This window comes from Ranitomeya imitator, chromosome 4 (genome assembly GCF_032444005.1).
Source record: "Ranitomeya imitator isolate aRanImi1 chromosome 4, aRanImi1.pri, whole genome shotgun sequence".
Classification (NCBI taxonomy): Eukaryota; Metazoa; Chordata; class Amphibia; order Anura; family Dendrobatidae; genus Ranitomeya; species Ranitomeya imitator.
Genome location: NC_091285.1, coordinates 685715730 through 685741711, shown reverse-complemented (window position 1 = coordinate 685741711; position 25982 = coordinate 685715730). Strand labels below are relative to the sequence as shown.

General features: G+C 34.5%; 1 protein-coding gene across 1 annotated transcript in view; it reads right to left on the bottom strand.

Moving 5' to 3' along the window:
- LOC138674700 (extracellular calcium-sensing receptor-like) overlaps positions 1-25982 on the bottom strand; it is an 81412-nt gene that overhangs the window by 30864 nt on the left and 24566 nt on the right. Inside the window, exon 2 of the mRNA XM_069762516.1 lies at positions 894-1185. Within this exon, the coding sequence (XP_069618617.1) occupies positions 894-1185 (292 nt within the window). The remainder of the gene's footprint in view (positions 1-893; positions 1186-25982) is intronic.

Below are 25982 nucleotides of genomic sequence, written 5' to 3'. Positions count from 1 at the left end.
TGTGACTGGGCAATATACTACGTGGCTGGGCAATATACTACATGGCTGCGCAATATACTACGTGGCTGGCCAATATACTACGTCAATGGGCAATATATTATGTGGCTGGGCAATATACTACGTGACTGGGCAATATACTACGTGGCTGGGCAATATACTACGTGGCTGGCCAATATACTATGTGACTGGGCAATATTCTACGTGGCTGGGCAATATACTACGTGGCTGGGCAATATACTACGTGGCTGGCCAATATACTACGTCAATGGGCAATATATTATGTGGCTGGGCAATATACTACGTGACTGGGCAATATACTACGTGGCTGGGCAATATACTACGTGGCTGGCCAATATACTACGTGGCTGGGTAATATACTACATGGCTGGGCAATATACTACGTGGCTGGGCAATATACTACGTGGCTGGCCAATATACTATGTGACTGGGCAATATTCTACGTGGCTGGGCAGAATACTACGTGGCTGAGCAATATACTACGTGGCTGGGCAATATTCTACGTGGCTGGGCAATATACTACGTGGCTGGCCAATATACTACGTGACTGGGCAATATACTATGTGACTGGGCAATATACTACGTGACTGGGCAATATACTACGTGGCTGGGCAATATACTACGTGGCTGGGCAATATACTACGTGGCTGGCCAATATACTACGTGACTGGGCAATATTCTACGTGGCTGGACAATATACTACGTGGCTGGGCAATATTCTACGTGGCTGGACAATATACTACGTGGCTGGCCAATATACTACGTGACTGGGCAATATACTACGAGGACATGCATATTCTAGAATATACGATGCGTTAGAATCGGGCCACCATCTAGTATCAATATAAGAGTCAATATCAGTGACATCACCATACCTGAGGATACCTGTAGAGACCCAGAATATGAGCCAGCAGAATTGAGTGAGTGGAGACTGCGGCTCCAATCACAGCTGTAAGAGGAACATCAGACAGACATCTGTAGTTGGGGATGGCTGTGTGGGATCCACTTAGAATGTGAAATGATCCCGCTAGGTCCAGATGGAGAACATCACAGGAGTCGTAGGCCTGTAAGCCCAGTGTTACATTAGGAAGGACATGAGGATTGTTATTGATCTCTTCTACAGCAAAAGACAAAGCCTGGAAATCCTGATAATTCTCAAAACTAAACCTGGGAAACAGAATGAGGATAACTAAGTGATATAACAATATACTATAGAGAAGGGAAATACGGGTAAAGAAAATATATACTCTGGTAAGAAAGTTTATATTCTCATACATTCTATAAGGCTGTGTGCACACGATGCAGATTTAGTGCAGATCTGCAGCGTTTTTTTCCCACGCTGAAACGCTGCAGATCTGCACTGTGATTTACAGTACAATGCAAATCAATGTGAAAAAAAACCTGTGCACATGGTGCAGAAAAATCTGCGCAGAAACGCTGCAGATTTCAAAGAACTGCATGTCACTTCTTTTGTGCAGATCTGCAGCGTTTCTGAACCCTTCCATTAATAGAAATTTGCAGTGGTAAAAACCTGCAGAAAATACACACAAAATCCGCATCAATTCGGCACAAAAAACGCACTAAAACCGCATAAAAACCGCGGCAAATCCGCAGCTGCGGATTCTGCCAGGAGATGCGGATTTCGTGCAGAAAATTCTGCACCTCTTTTCTTACGTGTGCACATAGCCTAAGGCAGTACAATAGTTCTTATATTACTCTTTTGTGAAGCAGTGTTATAGTAGTTATATACTTGTACATAGGAGCAGTATTATAGTAGTTATATTCTTGTACATAGGAGCAGTATTATAGTAGTTATATTCTTGTACATAGGAGCAGTATTATAGTAGTTATATTCTTGTATATAGGGGCAGTATTATAGTAGTTATAGTCTTGTACATAGGGGCAGTATTATAGTAGTTATATTCTTGTACATAGGGGCAGTATTATAGTAGTTATATTCTTGTATATAGGGGGCAGTATTATAGTAGTTATATTCTTGTACATAGGAGCAGTATTATAGTAGTTATATTCTTGTACAAAGGAGCAGTACTATAGTAGTTATATTCTTGTACATAGGGGCAGTATTATAGTAGTTATATTCTTGTATATAGGGGGCAGTATTATAGTAGTTATATTCTTGTACATAGGAGCAGTATTATAGTAGTTATATTCTTGTACATAGGAGCAGTATTATAGTAGTTATATTCTTGTACATAGGAGCAGTATTATAGTAGTTATATTCTTGTACATAGGAGCAGTATTATAGTAGTTATATTCTTGTACATAGGAGCAGTATTATAGTAGTTATATTCTTGTACATAGGAGCAGTATTATAGTAGTTATATTCTTGTACAAAGGAGCAGTACTATAGTAGTTATATTCTTGTACATAGGGGCAGTATTATAGTAGTTATATTCTTGTATATAGGGGGCAGTATTATAGTAGTTATATTCTTGTACATAGGAGCAGTATTATAGTAGTTATATTCTTGTACATAGGGGCAGTATTATAGTAGTTATATTCTTGTACATAGGAGCAGTATTATAGTAGTTATATTCTTGTACATAGGGGCAGTATTATAGTAGTTATATTCTTGTATATAGGAGCAGTATTATAGTAGTTATATTCTTGTACATAGGGGCAGTATTATAGTAGTTATATTCTTGTATATAGGGGGCAGTATTATAGTAGTTATATTCTTGTACATCGGAGCAGTATTATAGTAGTTATATTCTTGTACATAGGAGCAGTATTATAGTAGTTATATTCTTGTACATCGGAGCAGTATTATAGTAGTTATATTCTTGTACATGGGGCAGTATTATAGTAGTTATATTCTTGTACATAGGAGCAGTATTATACTAGTTATATTCTTGCACATAGGGGCAGTATTATAGTAGTTATATTCTTGTACATAGGGGCAGTATTATAGTAGTTATAGTCTTGTACATAGGGGCAGTATTATAGTAGTTATATTCTTGTACATAGGAGCAGTATTATAGTAGTTATATTCTTGTACATAGCAGTATTATAGTAGTTATATTCTTGTATAAAGGGGGCAGTATTATAGTAGTTATATTCTTGTACATCAGAGCAGTATTATAGTAGTTATATTCTTGTACATAGGAGCAGTATTATAGTAGTTATATTCTTGTACATCGGAGCAGTATTATAGTAGTTATATTCTTGTACATGGGGCAGTATTATAGTAGTTATATTCTTGTACATCGGAGCAGTATTATAGTAGTTATATTCTTGTACATGGGGCAGTATTATAGTAGTTATATTCTTGTACATAGCAGTATTATAGTAGTTATATTCTTGTATAAAGGGGGCAGTATTATAGTAGTTATATTCTTGTACATCAGAGCAGTATTATAGTAGTTATATTCTTGTACATCGGAGCAGTATTATAGTAGTTATATTCTTGTACATAGGAGCAGTATTATAGTATTTATATTCTTGTACATAGCAGTATTATAGTAGTTATATTCTTGTATAAAGGGGGCAGTATTATAGTAGTTATATTCTTGTACATCAGAGTAGTATTATAGTAGTTATATTCTTGTACATAGGAGCAGTATTATACTAGTTATATTCTTGCACATAGGGGCAGTATTATAGTAGTTATATTCTTGTACATAGGGGCTGTATTATAGTAGTTATATTCTTGTACATAGGGGCAGTATTATAGTAGTTATATTCTTGTACATAGGAGCAGTATTATAGTAGTTATATTCTTGTACATAGCAGTATTATAGTAGTTATATTCTTGTATGTAGGGGACAGTATTATAGTAGTTATATTCTTGTACATCGGAGCAGTATTATAGTAGTTATATTCTTGTACATAAGAGCAGTATTATAGTAGTTATATTTTTGTACATGGGGCAGTATTATAGTAGTTATATTCTTGTACATAGGAGCAGTATTATACTAGTTATATTCTTGCACATAGGGGCAGTATTACAGTAGTTATATTCTTGTACATAGGGGCAGTATTATAGTAGTTATAGTCTTGTACATAGGGGCAGTATTATAGTAGTTATATTCTTGTACATAGGGGCAGTATTATAGTAGTTATATTCTTGTACATAGGGGCAGTATTATAGTAGTTATATTCCTGTACTTAGGAGCAGTATTATAGTAGTTATATTCTTGTACATAGGGAGCAGTGTAATAGTAGTTATATTCTTGTACATAGGGGCAGTATTATAGTAGTTATATTATTGTATATAGGAGCAGTATTATAGTAGTTATATTCTTGTACATAGGGAGCAGTGTAATAGTAGTTATATTCTTGTACATAGGGGCAGTATTATAGTAGTTATATTCTTGTACATAGGAGCAGTATTATAGTAGTTATATTCTTGTACATAGCAGTATTATAGTAGTTATATTCTTGTATATAGGGGGCAGTATTATAGTAGTTATATTCTTGTACATCGCAGCAGTATGATAGTAGTTATATACTTGTACATAAGAGCAGTATTATAGTAGTTATATTCTTGTACATGGGAGCAGTATTCTACTAGTTATATTCTTGCACATAGGGGCAGTATTATAGTAGTTATATTCTTGTACATGGGGGCAGTATTATAGTAGTTATAGTCTTGTACATAGGGGCAGTATTATAGTAGTTATATTCTTGTACATAGGGGCAGTATTATAGTAGTTATATTCTTGTACATAGGGGCAGTATTATAGTAGTTATATTCCTGTACATAGGAGCAGTATTATAGTAGTTATATTCTTGTTCATAGGGAGCAGTGTAATAGTAGTTATATTCTTGTACATAGGGGCAGTATTATAGTAGTTATATTCTTGTATATAGGAGCAGTATTATAGTAGTTATATTCTTGTACATAGGGAGCAGTGTAATAGTAGTTATGTTCTTGTACATAGGGGCAGTATTATAGTAGTTATATTCTTGTACATAGGAGCAGTATTATGGTAGTTATATTCTTGTACATAGGGAGCAGTGTAATAGTAGTTATGTTCTTGTACATAGGGGCAGTATTATAGTAGTTATATTCTTGTACATAGGAGCAGTATTATGGTAGTTATATTCTTGTACATAGGGAGCAGTGTAATAGTAGTTATGTTCTTGTACATAGGGGCAGTATTATAGTAGTTATATTCTTGTACATAGGAGCAGTATTATACTAGTTATATTCTTGCACATAGTGGCAGTATTATAGTAGTTATATTCTTGTACATAGGGGCAGTATTATAGTAGTTATAGTCTTGTACATAGGGGCAGTATTATAGTAGTTATATTCTTGTACATATGGGCAGTATTATAGTAGTTATATTCTTGTACATAGGGGCAGTATTATAGTAGTTATATTCCTGTACATAGGAGCAGTATTATAGTAGTTATATTCTTGTACATAGGGAGCAGTGTAATAGTAGTTATATTCTTGTACATAGGGGCAGTATTATAGTAGTTATATTCTTGTATATAGGAGCAGTATTATAGTAGTTATATTCTTGTACATAGGGAGCAGTGTAATAGTAGTTATGTTCTTGTACATAGGGGCAGTATTATAGTAGTTATATTCTTGTACATAGGGGCAGTATTATAGTAGTTATATTCTTGTACATAGGGGCAGTATTATAGTAGTTATATTCTTGTACATAAGAGCAGTATTATAGTAGTTATATTCTTGTACATGGGGCAGTATTATAGTAGTTATATTCTTGTACATAGGAGCAGTATTATACTAGTTATATTCTTGCACATAGGGGCAGTATTATATTAGTTATATTCTTGTACATAGGGGCAGTATTATAGTAGTTATAGTCTTGTACATAGGGGCAGTATTATAGTAGTTATATTCTTGTACATAGGGGCAGTATTATAGTAGTTATATTCTTGTACATAGGGGCAGTATTATAGTAGTTATATTCCTGTACATAGGAGCAGTATTATAGTAGTTATATTCTTGTACATAGGGAGCAGTGTAATAGTAGTTATATTCTTGTACATAGGGGCAGTATTATAGTAGTTATATTCTTGTATATAGGAGCAGTATTATAGTAGTTATATTCATGTACATAGGGAGCAGTGTAATAGTAGTTATATTCTTGTACATAGGGGCAGTATTATAGTAGTTATATTCTTGTACATAGGAGCAGTATTATAGTAGTTATATTATTGTACATAGCAGTATTATAGTAGTTATATTCTTGTATATAGGGGGCAGTATTATAGTAGTTATATTCCTGTACATCGGAGCAGTATTATAGTAGTTATATTCTTGTACATAAGAGCAGTATTATAGTAGTTGTATTCTTGTACATGGGGCAGTATTATAGTAGTTATATTCTTGTACATAGGAGCAGTATTATACTAGTTATATTCTTGCACATAGAGGCAGTATTATCGTAGTTATATTCTTGTACAAAGGGGCAGTATTATAGTAGTTATAGTCTTGTACATAGGGGCAGTATTATAGTAGTTATATTCTTGTACATAGGGGCAGTATTATAGTAGTTATATTCTTGTACATAGGGGCAGTATTATAGTAGTTATATTCCTGTACATAGGAGCAGTATTATAGTAGTTATATTCTTGTACATAGGGAGCAGTGTAATAGTAGTTATATTCTTGTACATAGGGGCAGTATTATAGTAGTTATATTCTTGTATATAGGAGCAGTATTCTAGTAGTTATATTCTTGTACATAGGGAGCAGTGTAATAGTAGTTATATTCTTGTACATAGGGGCAGTATTATAGTAGTTATATTCTTGTACATAGGGGCAGTATTATAGTAGTTATATTCTTGTACATAGGGGCAGTATTATAGTAGTTATAGTCTTGTACATAGGGGCAGTATTATAGTAGTTATATTCTTGTACATAGGGGCAGTATTATAGTAGTTATATTCTTGTACATAGGAGCAGTATTATAGTAGTTATATTCTTGTACATAGGGGGCAGTATTATAGTAGTTATAGTCTTGTACATAGGGGCAGTATTATAATAGTTATATTCTTGTACATAGGGGCAGTATTATAGTAGTTATATTCTTGTACATAGGGGCAGTATTATAGTAGTTATATTCTTGTGCATAGGGAGCAGTATTAAAGTAGTTATAGTCTTGTACATAGGGGCAGTATTATAGTAGTTATAGTCTTGTACATAGGGGCAGTATTAAAGTAGTTATATTCTTGTACATAGGGGCAGTATTATAGTAGTTATAGTCTTGTATATAGAAGCATTTTTATAGTAATTATATTCTTGTAAATAGGAGCAGTATTATAGTAGTTATATTATTGTACATAGGGGCAGTATTATAGTAGTTATATTCTTGTACAAAGGCGCAGTATTAAAGTAGTTATTTTCTTGTACATAGGGGGCAGTATTATAGTATTTATATTCTTGTACATAGGAGCCTTATCATAGCAGTTATATTATTTTGCATAGGGGCAGTATTATAGTAGTGATATTCTTGTACATAAGGGGCAAGTTTCACAGTAGTTGTATTCTTGTACATAGAGGGCAGTATTATAGTAGTTAAATTCTTGTACATAGGGACAGTATTGTAGTAGTCATATTCTTGTACATAGGAGTAGGATTGCAATAGTTATATACTGTACATAGGGGCAGTATTATAGTAGTTTTATTCTTGTACATAGGAGTAATATTATAGTAGTTAAATTCTTATACATAGGAGCAGTATTATAGTAGTTATATTCTTGTACATAGGAGCAGTATTATAGTAGTTATATTCTTGTACATAGGAGCAGTATTATAGTAGTTATATTCTTGTACATAGGAGCAGTATTATAGTAGTTATATTCTTGTACATAGGGGCAGTATTATAGTAGTTATATTCTTGTACATAGGGGCAGTATTATAGTAGTTATATTCTTGTACATAGGAGCCGTATTATAGCAGTTATATTATTGTACATAGGGATCAGTATTACAATAATTACAGGTCCTTCTCAAAAAATTAGCATATAGTGTTAAATTTCATTATTTACCATAATGTAATGATTACAATTAAACTTTCATATATTATAGATTCATTATCCACCAACTGAAATTTGTCAGGTCTTTTATTGTTTTAATACTGATGATTTTGGCATACAACTCCTGATAACCCAAAAAACCTGTCTCAATAAATTAGCATATCAAGAAAAGGTTCTCTAAACGACCTATTACCCTAATCTTCTGAATCAACTAATTAACTCTAAACACATGCAAAAGATACCTGAGGCTTTTATAAACTCCCTGCCTGGTTCATTACTCAAAACCCCCATCATGGGTAAGACTAGCGACCTGACAGATGTCAAGAAGGCCATCATTGACACCCTCAAGCAAGAGGGTAAGACCCAGAAAGAAATTTCTCAACAAATAGGCTGTTCCCAGAGTGCTGTATCAAGGCACCTCAATGGTAAGTCTGTTGGAAGGAAACAATGTGGCAGAAAACGCTGTACAACGAGAAGAGGAGACCGGACCCTGAGGAAGATTGTGGAGAAGGACCGATTCCAGACCTTGGGGAACCTGAGGAAGCAGTGGACTGAGTCTGGTGTGGAAACATCCAGAGCCCCCGTGCACAGGCGTGTGCAGGAAATGGGCTACAGGTGCCGCATTCCCCAGGTAAAGCCACTTTTGAACCATAAACAGCGGCAGAGGCGCCTGACCTGGGCTACAGAGAAGCAGCACTGGACTGTTGCTAAGTGGTCCCAAGTACTTTTTTCTGATGAAAGCAAATTTTGCATGTCATTCGGAAATCAAGGTGCCAGAGTCTGGAGGAAGACTGGGGAGAAGGAAATGCCAAAATGCCTGAAGTCCAGTGTCAAGTACCCACAGTCAGTGATGGTGTGGGGTGCCATGTCAGCTGCTGGTGTTGGTCCACTGTGTGTCATCAAGGGCAGGGTCAATGCAGCTAGCTATCAGGAGATTTTGGAGCACTTCATGCTTCCATCGGCTGAAATGCTTTATGGAGATGAAGATTTCATTTTTCAGCACGACCTGGCACCTGCTCACAGTGCCAAAACCACTGGTAAATGGTTTACTGACCATGGTATTACTGTGCTCAATTGGCCTACCAACTCTCCTGACCTGAACCCCATAGAGAATCTGTGGGATATTGTGAAGAGAAAGTTGAGAGACGCAAGACCCAACACTCTGGTTGAGCTTAAGGCCGCTATTGAAGCATCCTGGGCCTCCATAACATCTCAGCAGTGTCACAGGCTGATTGCCTCCATGCCACGCCGCATTGAAGCAGTCATTTCTGCCAAAGGATTCCCAACCAAGTATTGAGTGCATAACTGAACATTATTATTTGTTGGTTTTTATGTTTGTTATTAAAAAACACTTTTATTTGATTGGATGGGTGAAATATGCTAATTTATTGAGACAGGTTTTTTGGGTTATCAGGAGTTGTATGCCAAAATCATCAGTATTAAAACAATAAAAGACCTGACAAATTTCAGTTGGTGGATAATGAATCTATAATATATGAAAGTTTAATTGTAATCATTACATTATGGTAAATAATGAAATTTAACACTATATGCTAATTTTTTGAGAAGGATCTGTATATCCTTGTACATAGGGGCAGTATTATGTAGTTATATTCTTGTACATAGAAGCAGTATTATAGTAGTTACATTCTTATACATAGGAGCAGTATTATAGTAGTTATATTCTTGTACATAGGGGGCAGTATTATAGTAGTTACATTCTTATACATAGGAGCAGTATTATAGTAGTTATATTCTTGTACATAGGGGCAGTATTATAGTAGTTATATTCTTATACATAGGAGCAGTATTATAGTAGTTATATTCTTGTACATAGGGGCAGTATTATAGTAGTTATATTCTTATACATAGGAGCAGTATTATAGTAGTTATATTCTTGTACATAGGAGCAGTATTATAGTAGGTATATTCTTGTACATAGGGGCAGTATTATAGTAGTTATATTCTTATACATAGGAGCAGTATTATAGTAGTTATATTCTTATACATAGGAGCAGTATTATAGTAGTTATATTCTTGTACATAGGGGCAGTATTATAGTAGTTATATTCTTATACATAGGAGCAGTATTATAGTAGTTATATTCTTGTACATAGGAGCAGTATTATAGTAGGTATATTCTTGTACATAGGGGCAGTATTATAGTAGTTATATTCTTATACATAGGAGCAGTATTATAGTAGTTATATTCTTGTACATAGGGGCAGTATTATAGTAGTTATATTCTTATACATAGGAGCAGTATTATAGTAGTTATATTCTTATACATAGGAGCAGTATTATAGTAGTTATATTCTTGTACATAGGGGCAGTATTATAGTAGTTATATTCTTATACATAGGAGCAGTATTATAGTAGTTATATTCTTGTACATAGGAGCAGTATTATAGTAGGTATATTCTTGTACATAGGGGCAGTATTATAGTAGTTATATTCTTATACATAGGAGCAGTATTATAGTAGTTATATTCTTGTACATAGGGGGCAGTATTATAGTAGTTATATTCTTGTACATAGGAGTAGTATTATAGTGGTTAAATTCTTTTACATAGGGGCAGTATTATAGTAGTTATATTCTTATACATAGGAGCAGTATTATAGTAGTTATATTCTTGTACATAGGAGCAGTATTATAGTAGTTATATTCTTATACATAGGAGCAGTATTATAGTAGTTATATTCTTATACATAGGAGCAGTATTATAGTAGTTATATTCTTGTACATAGGGGCAGTATTATAGTAGTTATATTCTTATACATAGGAGCAGTATTATAGTAGTTATATTCTTGTACATAGGAGCAGTATTATAGTAGTTATATTCTTGTACATAGGGGCAGTATTATAGTAGTTATATTCTTATACATAGGAGCAGTATTATAGTAGTTATATTCTTGTACATAGGGGCAGTATTATAGTAGTTATATTCTTATACATAGGAGCAGTATTATAGTAGTTATATTCTTATACATAGGAGCAGTATTATAGTAGTTATATTCTTGTACATAGGGGCAGTATTATAGTAGTTATATTCTTATACATAGGAGCAGTATTATAGTAGTTATATTCTTGTACATAGGAGCAGTATTATAGTAGGTATATTCTTGTACATAGGGGCAGTATTATAGTAGTTATATTCTTATACATAGGAGCAGTATTATAGTAGTTATATTCTTGTACATAGGGGGCAGTATTATAGTAGTTATATTCTTGTACATAGGAGTAGTATTATAGTGGTTAAATTCTTTTACATAGGGGTAGTATTATAGTAGTTATATTCTTATACATAGGAGCAGTATTATAGTAGTTATATTCTTGTACATAGGAGCAGTATTATAGTAGTTACATTCTTATACATAGGAGCAGTATTATAGTAGTTACATTGTTATACATAGGAGCAGTATTATAGTAGTTATATTCTTATACATAGGAGCAGTATTATAGTAGTTACATTCTTATACATAGGAGCAGTATTATAGTAGTTACATTCTTATACATAGGAGCAGTATTATAGTAGTTATATTCTTATACATAGGAGTAGTATTATAGTAGTTATATTCTTGTACATAGGGGCAGTATTATAGTAGTTATATTCTTATACATAGGAGCAGTATTATAGTAGTTATATTCTTGTACATAGGGGGCAGTATTATAGTAGTTATATTCTTGTACATAGGAGTAGTATTATAGTGGTTAAATTCTTTTACATAGGGGCAGTATTATAGTAGTTATATTCTTATACATAGGAGCAGTATTATAGTAGTTATATTCTTGTACATAGGAGCAGTATTATAGTAGTTACATTCTTATACATAGGAGCAGTATTATAGTAGTTATATTCTTATACATAGGAGCAGTATTATAGTAGTTATATTCTTGTACATAGGGGCAGTATTATAGTAGTTATATTCTTATACATAGGAGCAGTATTATAGTAGTTACATTCTTATACATAGGAGCAGTATTATAGTAGTTATATTCTTGTACATAGGGGCAGTATTATAGTAGTTATATTCTTATACATAGGAGCAGTATTATAGTAGTTACATTCTTATACATAGGAGCAATATTATAGTAGTTATATTCTTGTACATAGGGGGCAGTATTATAGTAGTTATATTCTTGTACATAGGAGTAGTATTATAGTGGTTAAATTCTTTTACATAGGGGCAGTATTATAGTAGTTATATTCTTGTACATAGGAGTAGTATTATAGTAGTTACATTCTTATACATAGAGGGCAGTATTATAGTAGTTATATTCTTGTACATAGGGGACAGTATTGTAGTAGTTACTTTATTGTGCATAGGGGCAGTATTATAAGAGTTATATTCTTGTACATAGGGGCAGTATTATAGTAGTTATATTCTTGTACATAGGGGCAGTATTATAGTAGTTATATTCTTGTACATAGGGGGCAGTATTATAGAAGTTATATTCTTGTACATAGGAGCAGTATTATAGTAGTTTTGTTTTTGTACATAGGGCCAGAGTTATAGTAGTTATATTCTTGTACATAAAAGCAGTTTTATAGTAGTTATATTCTTGTACATAGGAGCAGTATTACAGCAGTTATATTATTGTTCATAGGGACAGTATTATAGTAGTTATATTCTTGTATATATGGAGCAGTATTATAGTAGTTATATTCTTGTACATAGGCGCAGTATTATAGTAGTTATATTCTTGTACATAGGCGCAGTATTATTGTAGTTATTTTCTTGTACATAGGAGCAGTATTATAGTAGTTATATTCTTGTATATAGGGGCAGTATTATTTTAGTTATATTCTTGTACATAGGAGCAGTATTATAGTAGTTATATTCTTGTACATAGGAGCAATATTACAGAAGTTATATTCTTGTACCTAGGGGTCAGTATTATGGTAGTTATATTCTTTTACATAGGAGCAGTATTATAGTAGTTATATTCTTGTACTTAGGGGCAGTATTATAGTAGTTATATTCCTGTACATTGGGGCAGTATTATCGTAGTTATATTCTTGTACATAGGGGCAGTATTATAGTAGTTATATACTTGTACACAGGGGCAGTATTATAGTAGTTATATTCTTGAACATAGGTGCAGTATTATAGTAGTTATATTCTTGTACATAGGCACGGTATTATAGTAGTTATATTCTTGTACATAGGAGCAGTATTTTAGTAGTTATATTCTTGTACATAGGAGCAGTATTGTAGTAGTTATATTCTTTTAGATAGGAGCAGTATTATAGCAGTTATATTCTTGTACATAGGAGCAGTATTATAGTAGTTATATTCTTGTACATAGGGAGCAGTATTATAGTAGTTATATTCTTGTAAATAGGGGCAGTATTATAGTAGTTATATTCTTGTACATAGGGGGCAGTATTGTAGTAGTTCTATACTGTACATAGGCGCAGTATTATAGTAGTTATATTCTTGTAAATAGGGGCAGTATTATAGTAGTTATATTCTTGTACATAGGAGCAGTATTGTAGTAGTTATTTTCTTGTACATAGGGGGCAGTATTGTAGTAGTTATTTTCTTGTACATAGGAGCAGTATTATAGTAGTTATATTCTTGTACATAGGGGCAGTATTATAGTAGTTATATTCTTATACATAGGAGCAGTATTATAGTAGTTATATTCTTGTACATAGGGGCAGTATTATAGTAGTTATATTCTTATACATAGGAGCAGTATTATAGTAGTTATATTCTTGTACATAGGGGGCAGTATTATAGTAGTTATATTCTTGTACATAGGAGTAGTATTATAGTGGTTAAATTCTTTTACATAGGGGCAGTATTATAGTAGTTATATTCTTATACATAGGAGCAGTATTATAGTAGTTATATTCTTGTACATAGGAGCAGTATTATAGTAGCTACATTCTTATACATAGGAGCAGTATTATAGTAGTTACATTCTTATACATAGGAGCAGTATTATAGTAGTTATATTCTTATACATAGGAGCAGTATTATAGTAGTTACATTCTTATACATAGGAGCAGTATTATAGTAGTTACATTCTTATACATAGGAGCAGTATTATAGTAGTTATATTCTTATACATAGGAGTAGTATTATAGTAGTTATATTCTTGTACATAGGGGCAGTATTATAGTAGTTATATTCTTATACATAGGAGCAGTATTATAGTAGTTATATTCTTGTACATAGGGGGCAGTATTATAGTAGTTATATTCTTGTACATAGGAGTAGTATTATAGTGGTTAAATTCTTTTACATAGGGGCAGTATTATAGTAGTTATATTCTTATACATAGGAGCAGTATTATAGTAGTTATATTCTTGTACATAGGAGCAGTATTATAGTAGTTACATTCTTATACATAGGAGCAGTATTATAGTAGTTATATTCTTATACATAGGAGCAGTATTATAGTAGTTATATTCTTGTACATAGGGGCAGTATTATAGTAGTTATATTCTTATACATAGGAGCAGTATTATAGTAGTTACATTCTTATACATAGGAGCAGTATTATAGTAGTTATATTCTTGTACATAGGGGCAGTATTATAGTAGTTATATTCTTGTACATAGGGAGCAGTATTATAGTAGTTATATTCTTGTAAATAGGGGCAGTATTATAGTAGTTATATTCTTGTACATAGGGGGCAGTATTGTAGTAGTTCTATACTGTACATAGGCGCAGTATTATAGTAGTTATATTCTTGTAAATAGGGGCAGTATTATAGTAGTTATATTCTTGTACATAGGAGCAGTATTGTAGTAGTTATTTTCTTGTACATAGGGGGCAGTATTGTAGTAGTTATTTTCTTGTACATAGGAGCAGTATTATAGTAGTTATATTCTTGTACATAGGGGCAGTATTATAGTAGTTATATTCTTATACATAGGAGCAGTATTATAGTAGTTATATTCTTGTACATAGGGGCAGTATTATAGTAGTTATATTCTTATACATAGGAGCAGTATTATAGTAGTTATATTCTTGTACATAGGGGGCAGTATTATAGTAGTTATATTCTTGTACATAGGAGTAGTATTATAGTGGTTAAATTCTTTTACATAGGGGCAGTATTATAGTAGTTATATTCTTATACATAGGAGCAGTATTATAGTAGTTATATTCTTGTACATAGGAGCAGTATTATAGTAGTTACATTCTTATACATAGGAGCAGTATTATAGTAGTTACATTCTTATACATAGGAGCAGTATTATAGTAGTTATATTCTTATACATAGGAGCAGTATTATAGTAGTTACATTCTTATACATAGGAGCAGTATTATAGTAGTTACATTCTTATACATAGGAGCAGTATTATAGTAGTTATATTCTTATACATAGGAGTAGTATTATAGTAGTTATATTCTTGTACATAGGGGCAGTATTATAGTAGTTATATTCTTATACATAGGAGCAGTATTATAGTAGTTATATTCTTGTACATAGGGGGCAGTATTATAGTAGTTACATTCTTATACATAGGAGCAGTATTATAGTAGTTATATTCTTGTACATAGGAGCAGTATTATAGTAGTTACATTCTTATACATAGGAGCAGTATTATAGTAGTTATATTCTTATACATAGGAGCAGTATTATAGTAGTTATATTCTTGTACATAGGGGCAGTATTATAGTAGTTATATTCTTATACATAGGAGCAGTATTATAGTAGTTACATTCTTATACATAGGAGCAGTATTATAGTAGTTATATTCTTGTACATAGGGGCAGAATTATAGTAGTTATATTCTTATACATAGGAGCAGTATTATAGTAGTTACATTCTTATACATAGGAGCAGTATTATAGTAGTTATATTCTTGTACATAGGGGGCAGTATTATAGTAGTTATATTCTTGTACATAGGAGTAGTATTATAGTGGTTAAATTCTTTTACATAGGGGCAGTATTATAGTAGTTATATTCTTGTACATAGGAGTAGTATTATAGTAGTTACATTCTTGTACATAGAGGGCAGTATTATAGTAGTTATATTCTTGTACATAGGGGACAGTATTGTAGTAGTTACTTTATTGTGCATAGGGGCAGTATTATAGTAGTTACATTCTTGCACATAAGGGCAGTATTATAAGAGTTATATTCTTGTACATAGGGGCAGTATTATAGTAGTTATATTCTTGTACATAGGGGCAGTATTATAGTAGTTATATTCTTGTACATAGGGGGCAGTATTATAGAAGTTATATTCTTGTACATAGGAGCAGTATTATATTAGTTTTGTTTTTGTACATAGGGCCAGTGTTATAGTAGTTATATTCTTGTACATAAAAGCAGTTTTATAGTAGTTATATTCTTGTACATAGGAGCAGTATTACAGCAGTTATATTATTGTTCATAGGGACAGTATTATAGTAGTTATATTCTTGTATATATGGAGCAGTATTATAGTAGTTATATTCTTGTACATAGGCGCAGTATTATAGTGGTTAAATTCTTTTACATAGGGGCAGTATTATAGTAGTTATATTCTTGTACATAGGAGTAGTATTATAGTAGTTACATTCTTGTACATAGAGGGCAGTATTATAGTAGTTATATTCTTGTGCATAGGGCACAGTATTGTAGTAGTTACTTTATTGTGCATAGGGGCAGTATTATAGTAGTTACATTCTTGCACATAAGGGCAGTATTATAAGAGTTATATTCTTGTACATAGGGGCAGTATTATAGTAGTTATATTCTTGTACATAGGGGCAGTATTATAGTAGTTATATTCTTGTACATAGGGGGCAGTATTATAGAAGTTATATTCTTGTACATAGGAGCAGTATTATATTAGTTTTGTTTTTGTACATAGGGCCAGTGTTATAGTAGTTATATTCTTGTACATAAAAGCAGTTTTATAGTAGTTATATTCTTGTACATAGGAGCAGTATGACAGCAGTTATATTATTGTTCATAGGGACAGTATTATAGTAGTTATATTCTTGTATATATGGAGCAGTATTATAGTAGTTATATTCTTGTACATAGGCGCAGTATTATAGTAGTTATATTCTTGTACATAGGCGCAGTATAATTGTAGTTATTTTCTTGTACATAGGAGCAGTATTATAGTAGTTATATTCTTGTATATAGGGGCAGTATTATTTTAGTTATATTCTTGTACATAGGAGCAGTATTATAGTAGTTATATTCTTGTACATAGGAGCAATATTACAGATGTTATATTCTTGTACCTAGGGGTCAGTATTATGGTAGTTATATTCTTTTACATAGGAGCAGTATTATAGTAGTTATATTCTTGTACTTAGGGGCAGTATTATAGTAGTTATATTCCTGTACATTGGGGCAGTATTATCGTAGTTATATTCTTGTACATAGGGGCAGTATTATAGTAGTTATATACTTGTACACAGGGGCAGTATTATAGTAGTTATATTCTTGAACATAGGTGCAGTATTATAGTAGTTATATTCTTGTACATAGGCACGGTATTATAGTAGTTATATTCTTGTACATAGGAGCAGTATTTTATTAGTTATATTCTTGTACATAGGAGCAGTATTGTAGTAGTTATATTCTTTTAGATAGGAGCAGTATTATAGCAGTTATATTCTTGTACATAGGAGCAGTATTATAGTAGTTATATTCTTGTACATAGGGAGCAGTATTATAGTAGTTATATTCTTGTAAATAGGGGCAGTATTATAGTAGTTATATTCTTGTACATAGGGGGCAGTATTGTAGTAGTTCTATACTGTACATAGGCGCAGTATTATAGTAGTTATATTCTTGTAAATAGGGGCAGTATTATAGTAGTTATATTCTTGTACATAGGAGCAGTATTGTAGTAGTTATTTTCTTGTACATAGGAGCAGTATTATAGTAGTTATATTCTTTACATAGGGGGCAGTATTATAGTAGTTATATTCTTGTACATAGGAGCAGTATTATATTAGTTATATTCTTGTACATAGGGGCAGTATTATAGTACTTATATTCTTGTACATAGGGGGCAGTATTATAGTAGTTATATTCTTGTACATAGGGGCAGTATTATAGTAGTTATATTCTTGTACTTAGGAGCAGTATTATAGTAGTGATATTCTTGTACATAGAAGCAGTATTGTAATAGTTATATTCTTGTACATAGGGGGCAGTATTATAGTAGTTATATTCTTGTACATAGGGGCAGTATTATAGTAGTTATATTCTTGTACTTAGGAGCAGTATTATAGTAGTGATATTCTTGTACATAGGAGCAGTATTATAATAGTTATATTCTTGTACATAGGAGCAGTATTGTAGTAGTTCTATACTTTACATAGGGAGCAGTATTATAGTAGTTATATTCTTGTACATAGGAGCAGTATTATAGTAGTTATATTCTTGTACTTAGGAGCAGTATTATAGTAGTGATATTCTTGTACATAGGAGCAGTATTGTAATAGTTATATTCTTGTACATAGGGGGCAGTATTATAGTAGTTATATTCTTGTACATAGGGGCAGTATTATAGTAGTTATATTCTTGTACTTAGGAGCAGTATTATAGTAGTGATATTCTTGTACATAGGAGCAGTATTATAATAGTTATAGTCTTGTACATAGGAGCAGTATTGTAGTAGTTCTATACTTTACATAGGGAGCAGTATTATAGTAGTTATATTCTTGTACATAGGAGCAGTATTATAGTAGTTATATTCTTGTACTTAGGAGCAGTATTATAGTAGTGATATTCTTGTACATAGGAGCAGTATTGTAATAGTTATATTCTTGTACATAGGGGGCAGTATTATAGTAGTTATATTCTTGTACATAGGGGCAGTATTATAGTAGTTATATTCTTGTACTTAGGAGCAGTATTATAGTAGTGATATTCTTGTACATAGGAGCAGTATTATAATAGTTATAGTCTTGTACATAGGAGCAGTATTGTAGTAGTTCTATACTTTACATAGGGAGCAGTATTATAGTAGTTATATTCTTGTACATAGGAGCAGTATTATAGTAGTTATATTCTTGTACATAGGGGCAGTATTATAGTAGTTATATTCTTGTACATAGGAGCAGTATTATAGTAGTTATATTCTTGTACATAGGAGCAGTATTATAGTAGTTATATTCTTGTACATAGGAGCAGTATTGTAGTAGTTATATTCTTGTACATAGGAGCAGTATTGTAGTAGTTCTATACTTTACATAGGGGCAGTATTATAGTAGTTATATTCTTGTACATAGGAGCAGTATTATAGTAGTTATATTCTTGTACATAGGAGCAGTATTATAGTAGTTATATTCTTGTACATAGGAGCAGTATTATAGTAGTTATATTCTTGTACATAGGGGCAGTATTATAGTAGTTATATTCTTGTACATAGGAGCAGTATTGTAGTAGTTCTATACTTTACATAGGGGCAGTATTACAATAGTTATGCAATGTACATAGGAGACAACATTTTAATGCTATTATTTGTTAAGAACAGTCCTACAGTAGTTATAGTTTTGCACATAGGAGACATTACTAAAATAGTTTTATTCTTATCTTTTCTTTGGGTGGGGGCTGCACATTTCATTACTATGGTGTTCACTTACGATTTGCAAACAGTCGATTGTGGTGTCTCATTGAATGTAACTTTATGGAAAATTCTTTCTTTGTGCATTGGCACCACTGCTCCTAACATAACATCTCCTGGGATAATTAACCCTTCTGGTTCTGAAATCAATGAGAGTGTGCACCTGGAGCCCAGAGGATGTGTCTCTGGAATGAAATGGAGCAGGAGCAGAACCTTGATTGTAGTCTTCATATTAGAGGTCGGTCAGTAGTTTACCTGTTATAAGAAGACAGCTGTTATCACTAATCTGTTATAAAAGTGTCTATAGCTATCATGCCACATATGAAAATCATGTAGTCCTGCAATAATTCCTCCTCAGACAGTGCTTTGAAGATTACAAAGTGGGTATACCTGATTTTTAGATTAATTGTTTGCTATAAAAAAAGGCAAGTTTTCATTTATTTAAAGAGGGTATTAAGAAAACCAAAGTAGATAAATTTAGTGGCCCTTAGCACGCAAACCAAACCCCCAAGAAAACCCTTAAAAATATTCTTTATTTTAATATTAAATCCACAGCATATAGACAACACAAGTAACAAATACATATACCACCTGGAGTATAGGGATAATCAATATGTTCCATATACAACCCTGTTTACTAAATTTTAAACATCCACAAACTAATATATTAAATATTCACTATAATGCCAGCCACCATACCAGACCTTTACATGTGCGTGCAAATTGTAAGGGCAATGTCTTCAGGTTGCTCAGAATTAAACTGTCCGAGAGGTATTCACGATTCACATGCAATTACCAATAGACATAAATTTAAAATGGAGGTAGAATAGAGGGGGATAGAAAATTTTCTAGAAAACCCTAGATCTTCTCCTATTCTTACCTTCCCTGTCAGTGGAGGTTGGCCTCCTAGTGTAGTAGTGATATAGCGCCCCCGCTCAATTAGTGTCAGGATGCTGCAGTACAGGTAATTGCAAGCTCCACTAGGTGGCAATAGAGTGGAGGGAGGACTGCATACAGCAAAACCAGACCTGCAATACAGTGGTGAGGCCACCACCAGAGGGCAGCAGAATAGTCAAAACAAGCCGGGTCAAATATTAGACTGTAGCTCAGTACAAAGGGAATAAGCAAACACAGAGTCAATAACAAGCCAAATGGTCCAGTACCAGTCAGGATCAGATATGCCAAAGACATAAGAAAAAACAACAGGTCAGGGTCCAAGCCGAGTCAAAATCCAGAGAGTCAATACATGAAAAGGGAACACAGAGTCGGAAAGAGAAGAGGGGATAAACAGACACGGGTTCAGTAAGCAAGCAGCAGGACAAATCAAGGCAAATGGGGTCAGCTACTCACACCGTAGGCAGAAGCTATAACTGACATGGTCTGCAGGACACAGCGGGGATAAATAGCAAACCGGAGTCCAGACTGAGGCTGACGAAGTTAACCCTTGGCAAGACCAGACAGGAAAAAGGGGAACACAGGACCCAAAACCCAGTCTGGATCATGAAAATCAGCTGATCTTTTGAAAATCTAATTTGGCAGCTGCAGCAAATTTGACCAAGAAATTTGATTAATACTTGATAAATGTACTGCAAATTAAATTTTTAACAAAAGACGCTAATTGCCTGAAAGATGTTTGTACAACTCTCTGAGTTCTGCTTCGTACCTACTAATCTGATTTGGAGATCTGTCATGCACACAAGGCCTTTTTAATTTCCACGTTACTTCAACTTATGTGACAAAAGGGAGAACAAATGGTAATAGATGATAACCAGTAGCAAAGGTAACCACACACTGCAATTTCAGACTTTGTTAACTTCTTATATTTGTTGTCAATAGTGTTCAGCGATACCGTCCGATACTTGAAAGTATCGGTATCGGATAGTATCGGCCGATACCCGAAAAATATCGGATATCGCCGATACCGATATCCGATACCAATACAAGTCAATGGGACATCAAGTATCGGAAGGTATTCTCATGGTTCCCAGGGTCTGAAGGAGAGGAAGCTCTCCTTCAGGCCCTGGGATCCATAGGGATGTGTAAAATAAAGAATTAAAATAAAAAATATTGATATGCTCACCTCTCCGGCGGCCCCTGGACTTCACGTTGCTAACCGGGAGGCTTCTTTGTTTAAAAAGCGCGCCTTTCGGACCTGTGAATGACGCCGCGGCTTCTGATTGGCAGCGTGCCACCCATGTGACCGGCACGCGGCCAATCAGAAGCCGCGACGTCATTCTCATTCACAAAACTGCTAATTCTAGGAATTGAGGACCTGCGAATGACGTCGCGGCCTCTGATTGGTCGCGTGCCGGTCACATGGGCGGCACGCGACCAATCAGAAGCCGGGACGTCATTCACAGGTCCGAAAGGCACGCTTTTTAAACAAAGAAGCCTCCCGGTTAGCAGTGTGAAGTCCAGGGGCCGCCGGAGAGGTGAGCATATCAATATTTTTTATTTTAATTCTTTATTTTACACATCCCTATTGATTCGATACCGATACCCGATATCACAAAAATATCGGATCTCGGTATCGGAATTCCGATACCGCAAGTATCGGCCGATACCCGATACTTGCGGTATCGGAATGCTCAACACATTCTCGCAAACGCCAGAAGCCTGACAAACAAGATGGAAGAACTAGAAGCAGAAATATCTACAGGTAACTTTGACATAGTGGGAATAACCGAGACATGGTTAGATGAAAGCTATGACTGGGCAGTTAACTTACAGGGTTACAGTCTGTTTAGAAAGGATCGTAAAAATCGGAGAGGAGGAGGGGTTTGTCTCTATGTAAAGTCTTGTCTAAAGTCCACTTTAAGGGAGGATATTAGCGAAGGGAATGAGGATGTCGAGTCCATATGGGTTGAAATTCATGGAGGGAAAAATGGTAACAAAATTCTCATTGGGGTCTGTTACAAACCCCCAAATATAACAGAAAGCATGGAAAGTCTACTTCTAAAGCAGATAGATGAAGCTGCAACCCATAATGAGGTCCTGGTTATGGGGGACTTTAACTACCCGGATATTAACTGGGAAACAGAAACCTGTGAAACCCATAAAGGCAACAGGTTTCTGCTAATAACCAAGAAAAATTATCTTTCACAATTGGTGCAGAATCCAACCAGAGGAGCAGCACTTTTAGACCTAATACTATCTAATAGACCTGACAGAATAACAAATCTGCAGGTGGTCGGGCATCTAGGAAATAGCGACCACAATATTGTGCAGTTTCACCTGTCTTTCACTAGGGGGACTTGTCAGGGAGTCACAAAAACACTGAACTTTAGGAAGGCAAAGTTTGACCAGCTTAGAGATGCCCTTAATCTGGTAGACTGGGACAATATCCTCAGAAATGAGAATACAGATAATAAATGGGAAATGTTTAAGAACATCCTAAATAGGCAGTGTAAGCGGTTTATACCTTGTGGGAATAAAAGGACTAGAAATAGGAAAAACCCAATGTGGCTAAACAAAGAAGTAAGACAGGCAATTAACAGTAAAAAGAAAGCATTTGCACTACTAAAGCAGGATGGCACCATTGAAGCTCTAAAAAACTATAGGGAGAAAAATACTTTATCTAAAAAACTAATTAAAGCTGCCAAAAAGGAAACAGAGAAGCACATTGCTAAGGAGAGTAAAACTAATCCCAAACTGTTCTTCAACTATATCAATAGTAAAAGAATAAAAACTGAAAATGTAGGCCCCTTAAAAAATAGTGAGGAAAGAATGGTTGTAGATGACGAGGAAAAAGCTAACATATTAAACACCTTCTTCTCCACGGTATTCACGGTGGAAAATGAAATGCTAGGTGAAATCCCAAGAAACAATGAAAACCCTATATTAAGGGTCACCAATCTAACCCAAGAAGAGGTGCGAAACCGGCTAAATAAGATTAAAATAGATAAATCTCCGGGTCCGGATGGCATACACCCACGAGTACTAAGAGAACTAAGTAATGTAATAGATAAACCATTATTTCTTATTTTTAGTGACTCTATAGCGACAGGGTCTGTTCCGCAGGATTGGCGCATAGCAAATGTGGTGCAAATATTCAAAAAGGGCTCTAAAAGTGAACCTGGAAATTATAGGCCAGTAAGTCTAACCTCTATTGTTGGTAAAATATTTGAAGGGTTTCTGAGGGATGTTATTCTGGATTATATCAATGAGAATAACTGTTTAACTCCATATCAGCATGGGTTTATGAGAAATCGCTCCTGTCAAACCAATCTAATCAGTTTTTATGAAGAGGTAAGCTATAGGCTGGACCACGGTGAGTCATTGGACGTGGTATATCTCGATTTTTCCAAAGCGTTTGATACCGTGCCGCACAAGAGGTTGGTACACAAAATGAGAATGCTTGGTCTGGGGGAAAATGTGTGTAAATGGGTTAGTAACTGGCTTAGTGATAGAAAGCAGAGGGTGGTTATAAATGGTATAGTCTCTAACTGGGTCGCTGTGACCTGTGGGGTACCGCAGGGGTCAGTATTGGGACCTGTTCTCTTCAACATATTCATTAATGATCTGGTAGAAGGTTTACACAGTAAAATATCGATATTTGCAGATGATACAAAACTATGTAAAGCAGTTAATACAAGAGAAGATAGTATTCTGCTACAGATGGATCTGGATAAGTTGGAAACTTGGGCTGAAAGGTGGCAGATGAGGTTTAACAATGATAAATGTAAGGTTATACACATGGGAAGAGGGAATCAATATCACCATTACACACTGAACGGGAAACCACTGGGTAAATCTGACAGGGAGAAGGACTTGGGGATCCTAGTTAATGATAAACTTACCTGGAGCAGCCAGTGCCAGGCAGCAGCTGCCAAGGCAAACAGGATCATGGGGTGCATTAAAAGAGGTCTGGATACACATGATGAGAGCATTATACTGCCTCTGTACAAATCCCTAGTTAGACCGCACATGGAGTACTGTGTCCAGTTTTGGGCACCGGTGCTCAGGAAGGATATAATGGAACTAGAGAGAGTACAAAGGAGGGCAACAAAATTAATAAAGGGGATGGGAGAACTACAATACCCAGATAGATTAGCGAAATTAGGATTATTTAGTCTAGAAAAAAGACGACTGAGGGGCGATCTAATAACCATGTATAAGTATATAAGGGGACAATACAAATATCTCGCTGAGGATCTGTTTATACCAAGGAAGGTGACGGGCACAAGGGGGCATTCTTTGCGTCTGGAGGAGAGAAGGTTTTTCCACCAACATAGAAGAGGATTCTTTACTGTTAGGGCAGTGAGAATCTGGAATTGCTTGCCTGAGGAGGTGGTGATGGCGAACTCAGTCGAGGGGTTCAAGAGAGGCCTGGATGTCTTCCTGGAGCAGAACAATATTGTATCATACAATTATTAGGTTCTGTAGAAGGACGTAGATCTGGGGATTTATTATGATGGAATATAGGCTGAACTGGATGGACAAATGTCTTTTTTTGGCCTTACTAACTATGTTACTATGTTACTATGTAACACTAGTTGTCAAACATTATCCTTTTTGGAGGTCAGACTCATGGCTTGCTGTTTTTTTTATATACAGAGACGGAAAAGGAAGATTTAGCTCAGGCACAAAGAGATCCGAGGACTAGAACCAGCAGTGAACTAGGATTAGGGATGAAAAAAGGAAATATTCCAGTGTCAGAATCTTGTCACTGGTGTGTCAGGTGTGACAGACAGAAGTTGACTAGTCTCTTCGTAGGGTATGTGCACACGATCAGGAATAGCTCAGGATTTGATGCAGGTGAAATCTGCACCAAATCTGCATCGGAGGTCACTGGCGGGTCACCTGCATTTTTGATGCATTTTTTACATGCGTTTTTGATGCGTTTTTTCCGCATGAGCTTTTGATGCGTCTTTTCATTGCATGCGCTTTTTTGTCTCTTGAAATAAAGCTAATTGAATGTTGGCTTCTGGGAAGCCAAAAAATGATTTCATGTTTGCAGATATATTGGGGTAGGTGCACAAGGTCAGTAAACGCTGTGGGTTAGGCGCTGAGTACATCCGCAGCATCCAACCTGCAGTGTCCAGCTGTTACACCACAGTAGAAGGGATTTCAATTTATGTAGCGGAGATGCTCAGTCTCCTTTGTGTAAATTACTCAAACACTTTCATTAGATGCGGTAAAACCGCATTATCTTCCTAGTCACATGCATATTAAGTGCGGGAACGCAGCTTACTACGCATGTGTACTAAGTAATGGTGAATCTTGTGACACAGTCAGAAGTGCATGACATAGGAACTGAAGGAAAGCACAGAGAGACGTCCCCTCCTTTTTAATAAATAAATAAATAATAATAAAAAAAAATAGTGTAGGGTCCCACTATATATGTTAACCAGCCAGAGTAAAGCAGACTACTGGGACTGGTATTTCAGGCTAGTAAGGATCCAATATCTATGAACCTTACCAACCTCATAATAT